Source organism: Laetiporus sulphureus, assembly GCF_001632365.1.
Source record: "Laetiporus sulphureus 93-53 unplaced genomic scaffold LAESUscaffold_17, whole genome shotgun sequence".
Lineage (NCBI taxonomy): Eukaryota > Fungi > Basidiomycota > Agaricomycetes > Polyporales > Laetiporaceae > Laetiporus > Laetiporus sulphureus.
In genome coordinates, this window is record NW_024468526.1 from 378746 (window position 1) to 395751 (window position 17006).

General features: G+C 51.4%; 5 protein-coding genes across 5 annotated transcripts; 4 read left to right on the forward strand and 1 right to left on the reverse strand.

Moving 5' to 3' along the window:
• Positions 1-106: 106 nt before the first annotated feature.
• Positions 107-2696, forward strand: LAESUDRAFT_758878 (peptidase C14; the record flags this gene model as incomplete). Its single annotated transcript, XM_040912509.1, has 14 exons — positions 107-257; positions 310-398; positions 453-513; positions 579-680; positions 732-769; positions 841-891; positions 942-978; positions 1041-1196; positions 1261-2180; positions 2247-2265; positions 2321-2366; positions 2429-2525; positions 2589-2609; positions 2670-2696. 14 exons carry the CDS (start codon positions 107-109, stop codon positions 2694-2696), a joined length of 1815 nt encoding a protein of 604 aa, XP_040764811.1.
• Positions 2697-5845: 3149 nt separating this feature from the next.
• Positions 5846-6855, forward strand: LAESUDRAFT_131454 (uncharacterized protein). The gene is made up of 5 exons (XM_040901284.1): positions 5846-5864; positions 5915-6152; positions 6215-6289; positions 6347-6544; positions 6597-6855. The coding sequence occupies exons 2-5, from the start codon at positions 6054-6056 to the stop codon at positions 6699-6701; spliced, it is 477 nt and encodes a 158-aa protein (XP_040764812.1). The 5' UTR covers positions 5846-5864; positions 5915-6053; the 3' UTR covers positions 6702-6855.
• Positions 6856-9342: 2487 nt separating this feature from the next.
• On the forward strand, positions 9343-11815 carry LAESUDRAFT_758880 (uncharacterized protein; the record flags this gene model as incomplete). Its single annotated transcript, XM_040912510.1, has 13 exons — positions 9343-9481; positions 9534-9622; positions 9692-9752; positions 9813-9875; positions 9938-9996; positions 10053-10106; positions 10156-10192; positions 10252-10386; positions 10441-11264; positions 11320-11450; positions 11509-11599; positions 11666-11686; positions 11747-11815. 13 exons carry the CDS (start codon positions 9343-9345, stop codon positions 11813-11815), a joined length of 1773 nt encoding a protein of 590 aa, XP_040764813.1.
• Positions 11816-12257: 442 nt separating this feature from the next.
• Positions 12258-13200, reverse strand: LAESUDRAFT_749694 (NAD(P)-binding protein; the record flags this gene model as incomplete). Its single annotated transcript, XM_040911572.1, has 2 exons — positions 12258-12551; positions 12604-13200. The coding sequence occupies 2 exons, from the start codon at positions 13198-13200 to the stop codon at positions 12258-12260; spliced, it is 891 nt and encodes a 296-aa protein (XP_040764814.1).
• An 807-nt stretch (positions 13201-14007) lies between these two features.
• LAESUDRAFT_131614 (uncharacterized protein) lies at positions 14008-16990 on the forward strand. Its single transcript, XM_040901285.1, has 13 exons — positions 14008-14453; positions 14514-14599; positions 14652-14712; positions 14768-14830; positions 14892-14950; positions 15010-15060; positions 15126-15162; positions 15384-15470; positions 15603-15979; positions 16040-16108; positions 16160-16224; positions 16287-16449; positions 16511-16990. The coding sequence occupies exons 1-13, from the start codon at positions 14285-14287 to the stop codon at positions 16547-16549; spliced, it is 1326 nt and encodes a 441-aa protein (XP_040764815.1). The 5' UTR covers positions 14008-14284; the 3' UTR covers positions 16550-16990.
• The last annotated feature ends 16 nt before the right edge of the window (positions 16991-17006 follow it).

Below are 17006 nucleotides of genomic sequence, written 5' to 3' on the forward strand. Positions count from 1 at the left end.
ATCCACTGAACCGCCTGACTCGCTCTTGGATAGCGATGTATAAATCCTCTCCCCCAATCCATGCTGTATCTCGTCATATGGTCGCCCTTAACCGATCTTCTTCAACATGCCATTCAATGGCCCGTCGGATCAACGGGCGCTCCATGCTGCTCTCAGTCCACGGAAGAAGGCACTGCTTATTGGCATCAATTATGAAGGCAATACCCAGCTATATGGCCCACAGCAGGACGCAAAGAGCTTCGCCGATCTTCTAATACGTGAGCACTTATCAGAGGAAAACCCATGTTTCGCGGCTAACGCCGCACATAGAGCACTTTGGATATGATGCTAAGAACGTCGTGATAATGCTTGACCGACAGGATGAAGATAAGCAGATGGTACCTACCGAGGCAAACGTGGTATGTTGCAGACAGTTCGGAATGTACAGCAACAGTCAATGTCTTCGCGAACAGCTACGTGAACTTAACAACCTTGTCCAAGACGCACGACCTGGAGATCACTTTGTATTTTATTGTGTGTGTCGCATTTATTGGTGAACGTTCATAATTGTTGACGATGGGACATGCTGGTCTTGTCAGACGCTGGGCATGGCGGTCAAATACCTTGCACGCACCTCCTCAAGGACGAGAAGGATAGTATAACAAGTTCTTGCTACTCTGAAGTTGATGGCCAAGATGAAGGTGAGCCGCTTGACAGCCAAGTTTGATTACGACTTATAATTGCTGCATTAGTAATCATTGCCGCAGATGGCTTATCCATTTTGGATAATGTACATGCCACGTTGCCTTTCTCGTCCGCCAGGCTTTGACTACTGACTACGATGATGCTGCGTTTGCACAGGTTTTGCGCGAAGTCCTTGTCGATCGGCTGCCCCCTGGTGCCTCTTTGAATGTAAGTGCTGTGGAAGCCGTCAGGATGACATCATGCGACTGACTTTTTAGGCAATTTTTGATGCCTGCCATTCGGGGACCCTTCTTGGTGAGCTAGCTGTCGCTTCGTAAAAATATATATGATCTCAATTACCACCCTTCTCGCACAAGACTTGGATCATAGTGAATGCAATCGTCGGCAGTTCGACAAGACGTACCGGTTCAGGCGCACTCCAGGTGGGACTCCGCGAACATCGCCAGTTACAAGCACGGTGCAACTTCGACAACGTACGTTGTCGCGGTCTCCGCAGCGCAGCATTCCTCGTGGTCAGTCTCTCCCAGACGATATGCCAACATTGCTGACGTGCCGTCTGATTGACTTTGTTGATAGTCCTCAGTCTCCATAGTATCGTTGAAGAGCCATCGCTTCTGCAGAGATTAGGACATCACCCCCTAATTGAGTCTCACTCAGAGAGGGATGCCTCTGATATAGACACGTCCTCCGATGGGAAAACAACAACACAGATCAGAATGCGCTCGACGGCCTCCATCATTGTCTCCATACGGAAGATGGTCAAGTCGGGAAGACTTGCTAAAGGACGCGTCATTGAGAAGGTAGCGACCTATTCTTGGATAGGAGCTGCGGCCACTCCCAGTATAATCACCAAATCCAACTTGGAGTCCAGAGAATTGGACCCAATGGCAACGGCTTCCAGCAGTCTTGACAGAAGCAGCAGCTTGAAGGAGAGGTTTTCAATGCCCTTTAGGGTCATCAAGAAGGTCAAACAATCGATTGGTAGTAAAATGGTTTCAGGTCTTGCAAGGAGAGGTTCTTTTGAAGAAAGGGAACAAGAGGAGCGGAACTCAGGGCAACGGTCTGCGGTTGCCGGCGTCAGGTTATCTGCATACATCGAGTCTTGGACCACTGTATCCTCGTCCTCCAGCTCCGCCGCGTCTGTAACGATCATTCCTAGACGCAGTCCGACAAGGAGGCATTCAGCAGATGCAATCCTTGGGCGTGCCCATACCGCATTGGCGCCCGTTTTTGCGATGCCAGTGATGAGTTCGAGAGATTCTCTCGGCGTCTCAGCAAATGACGGACTATCGCTGATGGCCGCTGGTGCTACGCTTGCGTCTGCCAGCTTCGTACAAGCTGTCCAAAAGCGAGTGAAGAAGCGGTGTGCTGGACGTTGTCACGACGGGTTACTTCTAACGAAACAATCGGCTGTGCACGTAGAGGTAGTGTCATTTTCTGCGTGCGCAGATGGACAACTGTCATGGGAGGGCCCACGAGGAACGTCAATGACACAGGTGAGACGTCTTCATTGAACATCGATGTTGCGGATTGTTCCTCGTCATACTGATTCTCACCGACAGGTTCTAATCGAGTATCTAAGTACGCCGCTCCAGAGCTTCCTCACGTACCGTATGACATGAACATCCATTTGTAGAGCAGAACCCATCACCGACATATAGGAGTCTATGGACTCATATGAAGTAAGATTGTTAATTACGGGGGGATGACCTAGCTTCCCTGATCGTGGCTGCATTGTTAATAGCGATCATTGGGATGACACCATGCGTGTGATGCGGGACTCATATCGCAAAGCGAGGAAGAAGCCGCCATTTGGCATGCCCGACTATCAGTACCCACAGGTGCGCATTAGTATCACGCATGGGACAATCAACTCAGTTGACAATTCCGCACACGCATTGCAGTTCAGCAGCATGCAGCCACTCGTAAGTGAAACGGTGCTGCTCTCCACTTAACACTCCTAATCGTCGAGAATTGCCAATCAGGATCTCGATGCAGAATTCACGCTGTAGGCCTCAATCGTAGCTTCACGGCTAGTGTCAGCCAACCTGTCCGCCTGTATTCCCAATACCACATACTCTATGTTCTCCGACCGCATTTAGGAGAGCGCCACGATCACTCGTGCATGTTGGTTGGCCAACTTGAAAGGCAGTATAGTGATATAGAGGTACCAGAAGAGGGTCAGAAACCGCTTCTTGTTCTCTCTTTGGGCACTGCAACACGGCCCTTGAATCGACGAAAATGGTCCCTTTTCTCCTGTCTCAAGGTGCATGCACTACTTCGCTGCGGCTATGCTCTCGCCAACAATCTTCATTTGCATCCGCGCGGCGAAACATAGCCCGTCGTGGGCTTTTGTGGAAAAACGATCACTGGCTGATATAGAAGAGTACACATGATGTGTGAAACTCAGACGCACACGATGGCGTCCTGTACGCCTGAAGCGTCTGTCTTGAACCGACACTATGGCTCGTGGGACGGATGCCCGCTCCAATTCATTCGGGAAGCGGCACCTTCTCCATCTCCTCTACTCCGGTGTCGCAGGGGCCCGCTTTGAAACGTAACGGGCTTCTTTTGCGGGTAAGCTAGTTCAAGCAACTTCGTACCGTCGAGGCTGCCATAAACGGAATACATTCATCCAGTTGGAGGGCACCCTAGTGGCTCTGCAACCGCACCTCACCATCGCTCCTAGGATCTCGGACACCGGCCAGGCCAAGCCGCTGCAACACCGTGAAGCCCGGTCACCTTGCGGCACTCTAGAACGTCTTCTGTGCGTCGTGCATACGACTCAGGAACCTGGACACCGTGCATGCATGAGCAAGATCCGCCTTGAGATCCTCAAGCACTTGACCTGCGAGCAATCTCCGCTGCTCGATCTTGATGGGTATTTAGGTCGAATTTTACGCGCGGCTCCGTCCACTCTTCTTAGCGTGCCAGTTGACAAGGAGCCATATTGGCGATTGCGTATAGGCATGCGGACAGACTGGTGCGGTATTGTAGCGGTATGTTCCGGTTGCCTGCAGTGCGATAGGCAAGTACCGTTCTGTGGGGTCGCGCATTCGGAAGATACAGGGATGCAGTATAAATAGCTGGAGAGGTATGCCGTTTCAAGTAAGTCTTCGATGCGGGGCGCTGATTGTTTGAGATCCATGCCTTTGCGGGGACAGTGGTCCTGAGAAAAATCAATTTGGCATACTTGACGGCACATGCTGGATCTCCTGCCTTTGATATGGGTGTGGGGGTAGGCGCCCGGCTGGGAGCCACGAAGCTGATGCGAGACGTTCGGTATGCACGAAGCAGGGCCGTGTGCCCGGCAAATTCTCCGCCTGCTATTCGACGACTGAGCCGGACAGATTTGCTTTTATCGCCGCTTGCCGCGCACGCCTGCGGGCTCGACGATCCACTCTTAGCGCTCGCATCCTAGGATGCTGCGCGAGCCCGTTCCGCTTCTGGTGCCAAGCACCTAGGACATGGCTTCCTCGAGAGGCATCTCCTCGCAATATGCGACCTCTGCACCGAAGAGTGATTGTGCTCAAGATGTAGATCCAGTGTCGCAGGTTCCGCGTGCGCAGCCTCCCTCGCAGCCGATATCGCGAGTGCTTCCCAAGTGCCTGACGACGGAGAACGAGCTCCCATGCATCGTCCGGTGTTGTGAGTCCTATGAGCTGCACGCGACAGCCTTCATCTAGACTCTCCTGGACCCTTGCCTACTGACCTTCATTTGTGATTATGTAGGAGAGTGATCCGAAGCCGGACGCATCTGCATGGTCGTCAGCTACCATTGTCTCGGCTAGCCGAAGGGAACAAAATATATACGCTGCCTTCTTCTACTGGAGGCTGTTGTGATGCAAGGCGTTGGTGGTTTGTGGGTCCACACCATTCAGTGGGTGTGAGGCTAGGGCCTCGTGCTTCTCCATCGAGCCATCGTTAGTTACGTGCAATTCACACATGGTGTTGCCTCGTGGCAGATGTGGAGCTGGTTATCTGAGCTTCAGAATCACTACGATAGGCGATCGGCCCGGGAGCTAGTACGGAGCTGATGCGCCAGAGATTCTGTAGACATGAGGCAGCAACGGCTTCCTCCTGACGAGCCAAGCCTAGTACGTCTTCTGCGCATGATTCCTTATCTCACCGGCTACTCACATACCCATACCTCTATCGAGGCTCGCGCTCTACCTTCTGTACCCGAGGCTTTCCAGGTGGCAACGAGAAGGCAGTGCCTTCCTGTTTCATCTCATCAAGCCACTGGTGCATCCAATTCTCCATCGAATTTTCGCAACGCTGGTTGTCTGTCATGTGGTGAGGCTGTCAATCCGTTTTCCAGGCGTGCAGGCGCCCACCTTATGCAAACGCCTGCAGTGGGCGTTGGTTGAAATGCCGAATTCATTAGGTGCCGGCTTGCTGCCGTGCTGGATCGCTGGGGAAAAACACCGGTAAGCTGTGCAATCTCACTTAACAAGGAATCAATCTCGCCTAGTTGCTCATCGATGTCTGTTCAATTTACCTAGATGAATGCGATCTCGCCCCGGAGCCTGTGGGTGCCACTTATTGAGATTAAATTCTAATATCACATATCACAGCGTCCTCATCCCCAGGGCCTGGCAGACTGATCCGAGGAGGCTTTGAATCTCTCGCAATTTGATGGAGTATGGTATTTTTTTCAGAAATTGCTTTCAAATTGTGAAGGAATGCTCGGCTGACAATAAACTACGACCAATGATGCGACTTGAATTTCGTCCGGGGTCCCACAGGGCCACAATACTTGCGCGTTATCCACGTGACCGCGTCTATGTGACAGGCGTCTCGTGCGCGTGTGACTCGTACTGCTCGCGGACTAAATGCATATTCCGTTGCAGCTTTATGAGTCTGGCTTTAGGCATAATGCATAACTACTTATGGATGTCCGTTGATCAAGCATGGCGCAGCAATACTCGAAGTTGAATAATGCAAACAGATGCCTCCTGTCCTCTCCTTTACGAAAATTTACAGCAAGTACTGTTTCTTACTATGCTGTGCGTTTGTTGAGTACTAACATTTCATATGAATAATTAGACATTTAGGCTAAAGAGAGCCTCGTACAGTGTCAGTGATATACCCGTTTGTGTTCCAAAGTATGTGCACTCCACAGCCATGTTCTCCAGGTTTAACAAGACCATGGTCAGGCTATTTTCATTCCTTTTTGTGTAAGCATTTACATATGTGGTTGATGTATTGGTATTTGACCGCTCCCTAGGCGATCTTCGAGATGTGCCATTCGGGCCCTCTATGTGCTGCGCTGAGTATGCTACTGAACACTATCAGATGGTGACGTGAGTTGTTGCGCGTAAATTCCGACGGTACATAGCGACAGAAATTGTTTTCAGTTTGACAAGATGTTTGGCCGGTTCGCACTGCAGGCAAATCACTACCTCCACCCTCGCCGGAAATTAACCAGTGTACAATACCGTAGGTACAATCGACTCACCTTTATTGTGAGTCTTCCATCCTATCGCTTAGCAAACCATCGTAGATGACGGAATTGAACGAAATCCAGTACCCACTCTCTCCACAACGGCTGAAGATTCGCTATCGCAGACGAGGATCGCTCGACCATCCGGATCCTATGAAGGTGATTCCTCTTTCTCATGAATATCCCTTCTGATCCGTAATGAACGAAATCCTCTAGCCTTTGTATGACTGCAACCATTGTTGTCGTTGTCGTTCATTGAGGAGAAAAACGGTAATGCGGCGTCTGGAGATATCCGTCGATGAGAAGGGCAAAACAACGAACGCACACATATTCAAAGAGGTAGCAGAATATACATGGGTACAAACGGCCTCCATTCCGGGAGTCGCAGTCAAGAGGCTGAACGATGCACCAATTGTGGGTCCAATCCCACGCAAACATAGCGATTTTACGCAGGCGTACTCTGCAGTCGACCGATGAATGCGAGAGGGGACGAAGACATTGTACCTTTAACCAACTATTACAAGAACAGGATCCTCCTCTGTGGCCACGTCGACGTCGCAGATTTGTCTAAGGCACCCCCAGCGCTCAAGTCGACAATAACTCATCGCTTCCTTGGAGTGCGATGTAAGCTGTCCAACGTATCTCCGCAAATGCTACAATCGCTTTGAATGCACAGATTGACTAACGAGGGGCCGCCTACTTCCGAGGCATTTTCGACAAGCCGTGCGCAAACACCGATTTCATAAGTGCGACTCTTAAGGCTTTCAACAAAGGTTCCCAAAGACGGCCAAAGACGCGATGCACCGGTCGCTGTCAGGATAAATTCATGTTGAAGCCGAACGGCAAACATACACAAGCCAAGATGGTGTCGTTTTCGACATGTGCAGATCAGCAGCTGTCATGGGAACTAGTACCTACCCGGAACGATACCGTAAGTACTCGGTGCGATTTCATCCTCTTATCATAGCGAGCGTGAACGTTGCGGGTGGGAAGCTTGAGTACTTCGATGACAGAAGTGAGGTATTTCACCCGCTAGGACTTGTACTGGTGCACTCCAAGGTTCTTGTAAACTGTCTTGGTATGTGTCCTGCCTCAAACCGCTGAAGTAACCTCTGATAAAACTCCCCGTGCAGAGTGCACACCGTCGCCGGCATACAGAACGTTTTGGACTCATAAGAAGTATGATCATTCACAAGTGGCATTGTTGCCTATCATTCTTTCACGACAACTGTGTTGAGTAAATTATTGCTGAGATGAAGCTATCCATAGGCATGATGCGAGAACATCACCACTGGGCAGCAAGCAATCGTGCAGGCATCATGCCCGAATACCTGTGTTTACAGGTGAGCATGAATATTATGTAGGCAATCAAGCGTTGATAATGACATATATTTCGTCCAGTTAAGCAGCGTCATGATGAAACCTATTGTAGGTTTGTATGTCCTGCCATGCCGCCCGCCAATTAATCAGTCGTTTGAACGCGTATCGCACAGTCTAAGGTCCGCACTCACTAGTTGGCGGTGGGCAAACAGATGCATGGCTGATTCCAATGATAAATTTCTAGTGGACAAGCCTTCTATGGAGTCTATGCGCAGGCTGTTCGAAGCACTGATAACTTCTCGAGTCGACCCTTCTCTTTCTCCTTCATTTGTCTATCCATTCTTTTAACCTTGTGATGGAATCCATTCTTGGTTATGGATAGACATTCCGTTCGCCCGTACCAAGGAAACATTTTTCGTTATATGTTCTCCATTAGTGCCCGACTGTCACGAATGTGATGATAATCCGATACTGTAGTATACATGATCGGCATCAGACTCGTTCTGATCCTTAGATAGCATGCTCGGCATGCCCATATTTCAGAACATTCGACATAGAATTAGTCTCCCAAGGGAACTTTACTCGTGCCAATGACACTCGTATGCATGCCATTGGCCACCACCGCGGCGGCGCACAAAGAAAGTCGGCAGCGCGCGTAAGCGCTCATCAAGCTTCTTCACCCCAACGTTGCACTGCTGCTTTCAACATCTTCGCGTGTTCTCATCAAGGATTATCCTGGATCAGTCATCATGTTCGTGATCGGGATGATCTTACCATGGCCTTGGCCATACGCATCAAAAAGCGGAATCAGAAACAAGTTTGTAGCGCAACTTGTGCCGTTCATTCAACTGTTCTCGAAGCTGGCACACGCCAAGCTTTAAGCCTTGCATTTGCGCTCAGGATTCCACAGTTCAATCTGTATGGGTCACACAGCTGCATCGTAATGATCATCTTCCAACGCGGTCTATGCGTTTTCATTCAGTGCTAGCAATCATAACAATGCCGACTGCTCCGAGTCTTTCGAGTCATGCTTATGTGGTGCCGTTTCCCGGGAGAGAGTCCGCGATGCAGGGGACTGTCATCTCATGCTCAGATAATCTGCAAAGTGTACGTTACACTGTACGTTTAAACTCGGGTCCATCTGGGGCCGCCGATGTTTGGATACCGTCAGCGCCCAATGTCAAGCCACAGCCGCTCAATCAGCCTTGGCTGTGCCATAAGTACTTCTCGCATCATACACTTACACATAAACGCTCATTTACTCCGCAGCCTCCCGGATTCTATCCTACTTGCAGAAGGAGCGATGCCTACCCGCTTTTCTGATCCATCTCTCGCAGGCAGAACAGAAGTGTGGTTGGGTGGACTTTGTTCCACCCTTGGGCACTCTAGAACTGGTCTGCCAGCTTGAAACTGCATCGCGAAACGCGAATGAACAAGACACACTGCCATGAACTTTGCCCGATGACATACTTCAATTCCTGAAATCGGCTGCAACCCCCCGGAAATGACCGTGCTGCAGACCTATCTGCGTGTTATGGTATTTTCTTCTGCCAAGCCTGGGATACTTCAGGGTTGCTATGGACCACCACCTTTCGGCAAGTCTTTACAGAAGGACGGGCGAGTATGAATGCTTACATAGTATCGAACGCTAGTGCTACCTGGATGCGATATCCCAGATAGCACAGCAGAATCCCATTGTATTTGAAGGCAGAGATGCACCTGTTTCATCCTCCCGAGCGCCCAGTCTTGGCATTCATGAGACATACAAATAGCCGGCACAGCTTGCAAGGCACCACCGCTACACTTTTGCTCTCATCTCTGGGCGTTCTGCCTCTTTCATTGAGAAGACATCTATCAACAATTGCTCTTGTACTGCGCAAGCTATGCGGAACATGACCGTTGGTGCGCCGGTCGCAGCAGTCAACGCCGAAGTTCCATCGCCGCGGAAGAAGGCACTCATTGTCGGCAACAACGGGGACGATCTGCAGGGACCTCGACGAGACGCTGAGAGCTTCAAAGGCCTATTGATCCGTGAGCTCTTTACTCGATGCATTTGTGTGTAGACACTTAATGACGGCCCCAGACAAGTATAAGTTCAAAGCAGAAGACATCATGATGATGGTCAGCAATGGAGATGACCCATTGATGGATCCCTCACGGCGAGAGAATGTGGTGAGTCGAATGGAAAATGGAATTTGAACGACGGCTGTTGTACGAAACGTCACGTGGCTTCCCTATCAGATACGGGAATTGAAGGCCCTCGTGCGTGATGCACGTAAAGATGACAGCTTCGTGTTCTTCTGTATGTGCATCTGATGCTATTGCTCAGCCAGTCTCCATTCATTAATGAATGGCCATGCAGATGCAGGGCATAGCACGCAGATGACATGTAGACATGGCACTGAGGACGATGGACTGGACGAAGGTGGATAATTCCTGCATGATAAGATGCTCTAGCATGTGCACTAATCAAGCTGATTGTACAAGCTATCTGGCTCAAAAACGGCTCTGGTCCGGTGACAGAGAATGACTACATTCTGGATAATGTATGTCCCCTTACTTAGTCATAAACTTCAAGAGCATTACTGGATATACTATACAGGTCCTTCGAGAGATTCTAGTTGATACACTTCTCCCTCTTGGTGCTTATATGTTTGTGAGTTCACCGTATTCCCATATTGATTAATATTCACTGAGAGCACTAGTCGTTCTTCGATGCCTGCACCTCTGGCACTCTGATGGGTTAGTCCAAAAGAGTTACATGTCATGCCGACAAAATTAAGAAACACTGATGTTTACAGACTTGGATCACGACAAGTGCAACCAACGCCAATTCGAGAAGACGTATCACCCGAAGCGTACGATTCCTCCAAATACCTGCTGGCTTGAACAACCGCTTTGTATTTCGACATCCCACAATTTATTTTCGCCAGACAGTATGTTCAGTTTACGGTGCGCCATGCGTTATTGATTGATCGACATTGCTTTAGGATCAAATGTCTCATCGCCAGTCTCTATGCAATCCCCTCAAGCACAACCGCTAGCGCGATCTATTGTTGCGACACCGCTGACAAAGACACGCGTCTCTTCACCTCTGGCAAGAGGTGCTGTGCAACCGTCAGAGCCACATTCCAGACGTTCGAACAGAGTTACTACAGAACGTTCCGCGCAGACAACACCCGCCCATTTCCACCATGATACCAGGACATCTGTCGGGAGGCCTACCATGAACTCAGATATCCCCTACACTCCAATAGCCACCAGGCTTCAACACAGATCGACGGCCAACAAAGAGAACATGCAGGTTGAAGATACGTGCAGGCATCCCAAGAGACGTATGTCAACCTCGGAGCGCTTGAGTATGAACACGAGGAAGGACCCCGACAGAAGGCGTAGAGCGACTTCCTCTGCAACTTTCATGCAGTCGGTGATCCCGCCACCCGTGCCATCGACCTCTCTATCACGCTCCTCGGGCAGTGTCGGTTTACATGCCGGCACGCCAGCAAAGCGCCGCACTGCTGAAGACGTCTGGCGCGACGTTACTTCCTCTAGTCCTGTGCCATATTGCGACTCACCGCCAGGCAGCCCGCTGAATGCTTCGCTCAGCGTGCGGAGAGAAGCCAGTGCAGGTGTCACCTTTGCGGAGGCTGCCAGCATGGTGGAAAACCAGTCCAGAGTGAAATGCACCGGTTTCTGCCATGATCAGCTGCTCGAAAACAACGTGGGTTCAGGTCAAGGAGCACGGATTGTGTCCATCTCTGCATGCGCTGACGGGCAGCGGACGTGGGAGGCCGGATCGCGTTCCACGACACAGGTGAGAGGTAGCTTCGACTTGCCGTTTGTCTGCGCATTGTTGACTTGTTACGCAGTTCCTGGTACATTACCTGCGTATGGATCTTGATCTTCCGTATACGGAATGCAAAGTTGCGAACATTGACGTGTATGTTCTTGTAGGCACAACGCCGAAGCCGACATGGAGGCAGGTGTGGGCGCATCTGAGGTACTGTCTTGCCTTTACAGTCTTGACGAACCCGCGTTTGACGATAGATTTCTCGTAGCACTCGTGGAGACACGTTCATCCACACAGGACGAGAGAAATACCGTGAATGGCATAGAGAGGACTCCATGCCAACGTATCAGGATCCTCTGGTAAGCACCGACGAATAGTCATTTGCTGAGGCCGAATAACTGACGTTCTCCGCGTGTGCGTTGTAGATCAGTAGTGATTCACCACTGGTGAGCCTTGCGATGATCTTCTGCCATGGCGAGTATCGACGCTGAGATACCTTCGTGCAGATTCTGGACTCGCCTTTCACCCTCATCAACCCATTGTCGCTCGAGGATGCAGAAAGCACACAGCCATAGCATTGTGCTGACGCGACGCGTTTCAAACAGTAAATAGAATCCGTTGTTCAACGTTTCTGCCGTATTGCAGTACCACAGGCAATCCGTCGCTAGCCTTAAACGCATCACACATGCAATACTATGAAAGGTCATCGGCTCAATTTGTCTCTGTGGACCGTACTCTCATATGCTTGCAACTCGCATTGGGGTTTCACTTCGACGTTGTTGTCGTGATCGCCCACGCGGTAGACACCAGAATCCATGGTGAGGAAACCGGCCAACGTTGTAGCGCATAGACAATTCCAGGACATGTGTGGATGAATGGCAGGTTGAGGTCTTGTTCTGCAAGGAGAGGACTGGGTAGCACATATGATCACGATGCGTGTATTATGTACTTGGCCCGGTGTACGATTGCAATGTGGCATACAATCCTGTATCGCATCCCTCTACATCATGGTACTCATTAGGCAACGTTCATCGCGCGCGCAATTTCTCCTTCTGTGAACTCCCAGAGACGCTGACTTGCCTCATCAGAGCCGTAGTGCCGCTCCTTCCCCATGTCGTCGCCGTGATTGTCCATGCGATGGGCGCCAGGGCCCGCAGTGAAGAGTGCGCAAAGCATATACTCCGCACATTCTTCGGCAGACACAGAGAAGAAATAGAAGAGGAACCAGAAGAATCGCCCCAATATTGGCGTGTCTACAATTCCTGGCCAGATGTGAATGAATGACATGGTGGGATCGCGCTCTGCGAAGGCCTATCGGGAACGTTGGGATCAGAGCGAGTAAGAGAATGCAGATCGGGCGCACCTCGATCATGAGATCATTGTACATTGAGAGCTGGGCTCGCATGTTCAGAATGCCTCGATTCCTCTTTGGCCCGAGGTCGTCCAGGTCGATACCATTGCCCAACCCCGGCCCTGCGACCGACATGACCTTCGCATCCTCGCCCGCATCTTTCGCCTTCCTCAGCAGCGGAATCAAGTCATGGATGAACTTCCATCGAGCGTAGTACATCAGCACGGCGAGGTCGTCTATGCCCTCGCTGGTCTCACCCCTCCCAAAGAACCGCAAATTCGCCGAGGAGAGGACGAGATAGTTCACCTTGGGCAGGCGTGCGAGAAGGCCTTGCGTTGTCGACTCGACGTTCTTCATCAGGTTGGCATCGCAGGGCACGAATTCGTGTTGTACACCCGCCGGGGGCGGCGGAAAGGATGCGATAATGGCCTCGGCTGCGGCACGATTCCTCCCAATGATGATGATGTTCACATTGCCGTTGGTATAGCGGGCGAGGGTCTCCGCCATGGCACGTCCGATGCCGGACGTGCCCCCGACGAAGATCGCGACTGGAGGCGAAGGCGGGGCGTAATCGGCGTTAGAGGAGCGTGCAGCTTCGAGCGATGGCATGTTGGGAGACGTTGTAGTTGCAGCTACTACAGGGTCAATGTGATGTCTGTGCTAATACACGGGGCATTGTAGGGAGACTTTGTATGTCAGTGTCGCCAAGGTCATTGAAGGCCGTTGCATGACGCGTCACAACGGCGCCGCCATCATGCATTCAACACCACGAGCTCTTGTTCAACTGTCATTTCTGCGTATGTATTAGTAACGATCTCCTACTGTGTTGGGTCCAGTCAAGGGACCGTACTCACCGGGCTCGTCGCCTTGATGCTTGAAGTTGAAACCGGCGGTTTAGACTTGCTAGCGGTTACACCTTGGAATCCGCAAGTTATCTGGTCGCCACATACACCGCCCTGCGTGGATGCGGTGTGTGATGTTCTGCGGGCGGTGTGTGGTGTTCTACGGGCGGTGTGTGATAGAGGGAGATGGGTGATCCTGAGATTGCGATGCGAGACGCGGATAGGTTGAACACCAACCTCGTTGCAGTCATGTGCAATTTGCCGTTCATCGCCCACCTCCTCATGCCCTTCTGACATCGGTGACTGGAATACTTCAGCACTATGCAGATATCTTCTACGTTGCAGGCAGGAGGAAAGTCGATGGATGGTGAGCAGGCTTCATTCGTCAACAACTGTTAGTGAAACATACATCCTGCCGTGATGGTGCCGCTAGCACGCCTTGGCGGGCCTCATGTTAGCAAGCGTGAATCCTACGTTACGACGCATCGAAGGTCGTATTGTAAATGGCACATCCGGCTGCTGCAGAATATCAATGGTAGCGGAAGACGTATTGTATTTCTTTGGGCAGAAGTCGCTGTGGAGAGCGTCGCAAGGGGCAGGGATGGCAGCTTCCCCCCATCAAGGCCAGTCAACCCGTATCTTCGGCCCCGGGCAGGCACAGCCCCGCCACCTTGTGTTAATGATCGAGCCCATGGTTTGCTCCTCGGCAGTGCTTCCAGCCCACCTAAAGCTCGCCAGTTATCTGACCTTCAGACCCACTCATCCCGCTCAGGCGCGCCCATATGCGCAGCGACTGTCCCTCTTTCACCATTGTGCTTGGCCGTTGCTGCTAGTCGCCGAGTGGGATAGACATGAAGATCATCCGCTACCTCCGTCGTCAGCAGAGCGATCAGCCGCCGAAGAAGAAGGCTCTCATCGTTGGGATCAAATATGACACCCCGGAGTCGCCAAAAAGCCCAGATTATGTGCAGCTTGTGGGGCCCCACAAGGATGCGCAAGACTTCCGGGACTTGCTTATTGGTGCGCCCATGGGGTCCGAAGCGGCTTGTGAGGCTTTCACTAATGTCGATATTCGTCTAGACACCTATGGATACGCGAAAGAAGACGTGACCGTGATGACGGACGGCAAGGGCGATATATCTCTCGCCCCTACTAAGGCCAACATGGTCAGTCGTGCACTAGTACTCGCTTGTTCAATTGTTGAGTAACGGTCGTCAGGTTCGCGAGATGCGGCGTCTGGTTAAGGATGCCCGTCCAGGAGATCATTTCGTGTTCCTATGTGAGCATCGTTATTATTGACACGGATTTATCATCCTCATTGTCCTTCTCAAAAGATTCAGGGCACTCTGACCAGATCCCCTGTCTAGAGGGCAGCGAGGACGATGGCATGGACGAAGGTACGTTTGAGGCAATTTGCTGCGACACAAGATCCACTGACGATTGTATTTCATCGGGCAGTTATTCTCCCTATGGACCACGAATGCCTCGAGAAGAGGGAGAAACTGATCATAGATAATGTGCCTTTTCACATCCCGGACTCGCTTCCGATCCACGTTAACTTGTGCCTTCGTCACAGGATCTGCGCAAACTGCTGGTTGATTCCCTTCCAGTTGGCGCCTATCTCACGGTAGGTCCATGTTTACCGAGACACCGATGCGCCGAAAATCTCATTTCATTTTGCGATCGACGTAGGCAATCTTCGATACGTGTCATTCCGGCACGATGCTAGGTGAGTGGATCTGTCGGCCGGCTGCTTGGTTGCTGCGCGCGGAGGTGGCGGTGCCGGTATGCGGAGAAGAAAGGGCTTGCTTGATTGATCGACGGCTCGGATATTGTAGCCTGTGCGGGCAGCATCCTTGTGCTGCGCGTGTAGCGTTTCTGTGCCGCTGAGACCGAAATCTTTTTCAGCTTTTGTACTCGACCCAGAAGTTGACCGTTGATGAATTTTAGATCTGGAGCATTACCGTTGCAATGCGATCTATCATCCGTGGGTTTCGAAAGGCTGGCGACGCTTCAAGACATTGTGGATGTGGACAGGTGCGCAATGTGGCGTGTGTCGTGCTCCCAGTTGTCGCTGACATCTCACCCGGAATTCCCAGAGCGCAAGGACGCGATCCGTCAGTTTATGTCGTTATATCTGTTTGTCCACTCTGCTGACGCGAGCTACAGTGCTACCCTCGAAGACTTTCAGCCTGCGCTCCGCACCGTCCCGGCTGCACAACATGCCGTCGCTCGCCCAGGCGTTCTCTCGGTCCAGTCAGCACCGACATCCTGCCCCGGAGAAGACTTTCCCGTTCGTTCGTCAGCGTTCGCCGCTTACCCGGGTCCAATCGCCTCCCACCTCGTCGCAGTCCCCAACATTGCCCGTCGAGCTTCATCGCGGACGCCTTGCAAGACGGCGCGGGTCCTTCATAATCAAGAGCACCGCGCTCCAACTCAAGACGACCGCGTTGGGGCTGATTATACCGCAGTGCATGTCGCCGGTGTCGCAGCTTAGGGAGTGCGATGGAGATTGTGTCGCGAGCCCGACGGAGAAGGCACACGTGGTGAGTGGTGATGTCTTCTTGCGGTGTGCCGTTCGCTCATTAGTGCTCGATGATTTGTAGATCTCAATTTCCGCGTGTGGTGACTCTCAGGTGGACTGGGAGGGAGGGAATATAGGGTCGATGACGCAGGTGAGGAGGGCTCTGCCGCGTTTCGTGACAGTTGTCTTATGACATTCTCAGGCCCTCGTCAAGTACTTGAGACAGCACCCCCATCCGACGTTGCATGAACTAATGGAGTATATCGAGTGAGTATACTTCTGTTCTCCGTAGCATGGTAACATTGAGCTTCACTCATCCCCAAATGCAGTGAGGATCGGCACCAGGCCTCGATGAGGATACACAAGATCGGAAACAATATCAGAAAGAAGGGAAAGAGGGTTGAGAGGTCGCAGGGCACTGTTTTCACAGTTCCAATTGGAGGGGAGAGCGTGGAGCTACCGGTTGAGGTGCTGAACTTCCAGGATCCTCAGGTAAGTGACCTTTGTCTCCTGGCTGTATGCTTGATGGCTGATACATTGTTTGGATCCGCAGCTTGGGAGCTTGGAGAAGCTGGTGAGTAGTTGGGAATGAGATTGATTGCCGGACGCTCAAACTGATGCCCATGGCTTTAGGATTTGAACGCATGTTTTACCTTCTAACGACTTAGGTCGCGCATACATGGACTAAACTAATCGCCCATGACGTCCAATCGAACGGACGGTCTCGCTCACGAATCGGTCAACGCATCTTGTATCGCCTATACTCTGTCTTCTTGTTGTCTCCTTTGCAAATCACGGTCATCTCAAGTTGTCAAATGTATTTATACCTAATCATTGCACTGTTGCCAATTAAAATGTGTCATAATGCTTGTCTCCGTACTGATTCTAGTGCAGCACAGGATCTGAGCTGAGAAGGGTATCCCAAATTCCTAGCGGCGCTCCACGTAGAGGGTCACCAGCGGAGGGCGTCAACCTTGCTCATGCTGAAGCATAACTATTGGTGCTTGAGCTCGTTCGTATCCGCAATCTCCGGAGTGAAAGGTTTTGCG

What these genes read in the sequence shown, in the direction of transcription:
- LAESUDRAFT_131454 (XM_040901284.1), top strand. Translation starts at nt 6,054, where the DNA reads ATGTTTGGCCGGTTCGCACTGCAGGCAAATCACTACCTCCACCCTCGC. An exon ending in ACAATCGACTCACCTTTATT is followed by an intron (nt 6,153 to 6,214) that starts GTGAGTCTTCCA and finishes AACGAAATCCAG; the next exon opens with TACCCACTCTCTCCACAACG. An exon ending in ACCATCCGGATCCTATGAAG is followed by an intron (nt 6,290 to 6,346) that starts GTGATTCCTCTT and finishes GAAATCCTCTAG; the next exon opens with CCTTTGTATGACTGCAACCA.
- LAESUDRAFT_131614 (XM_040901285.1), top strand. Translation starts at nt 14,285, where the DNA reads ATGAAGATCATCCGCTACCTCCGTCGTCAGCAGAGCGATCAGCCGCCG. An exon ending in AGATCATTTCGTGTTCCTAT is followed by an intron (nt 14,713 to 14,767) that starts GTGAGCATCGTT and finishes CCTTCTCAAAAG; the next exon opens with ATTCAGGGCACTCTGACCAG. An exon ending in CAGTTGGCGCCTATCTCACG is followed by an intron (nt 15,061 to 15,125) that starts GTAGGTCCATGT and finishes CGATCGACGTAG; the next exon opens with GCAATCTTCGATACGTGTCA.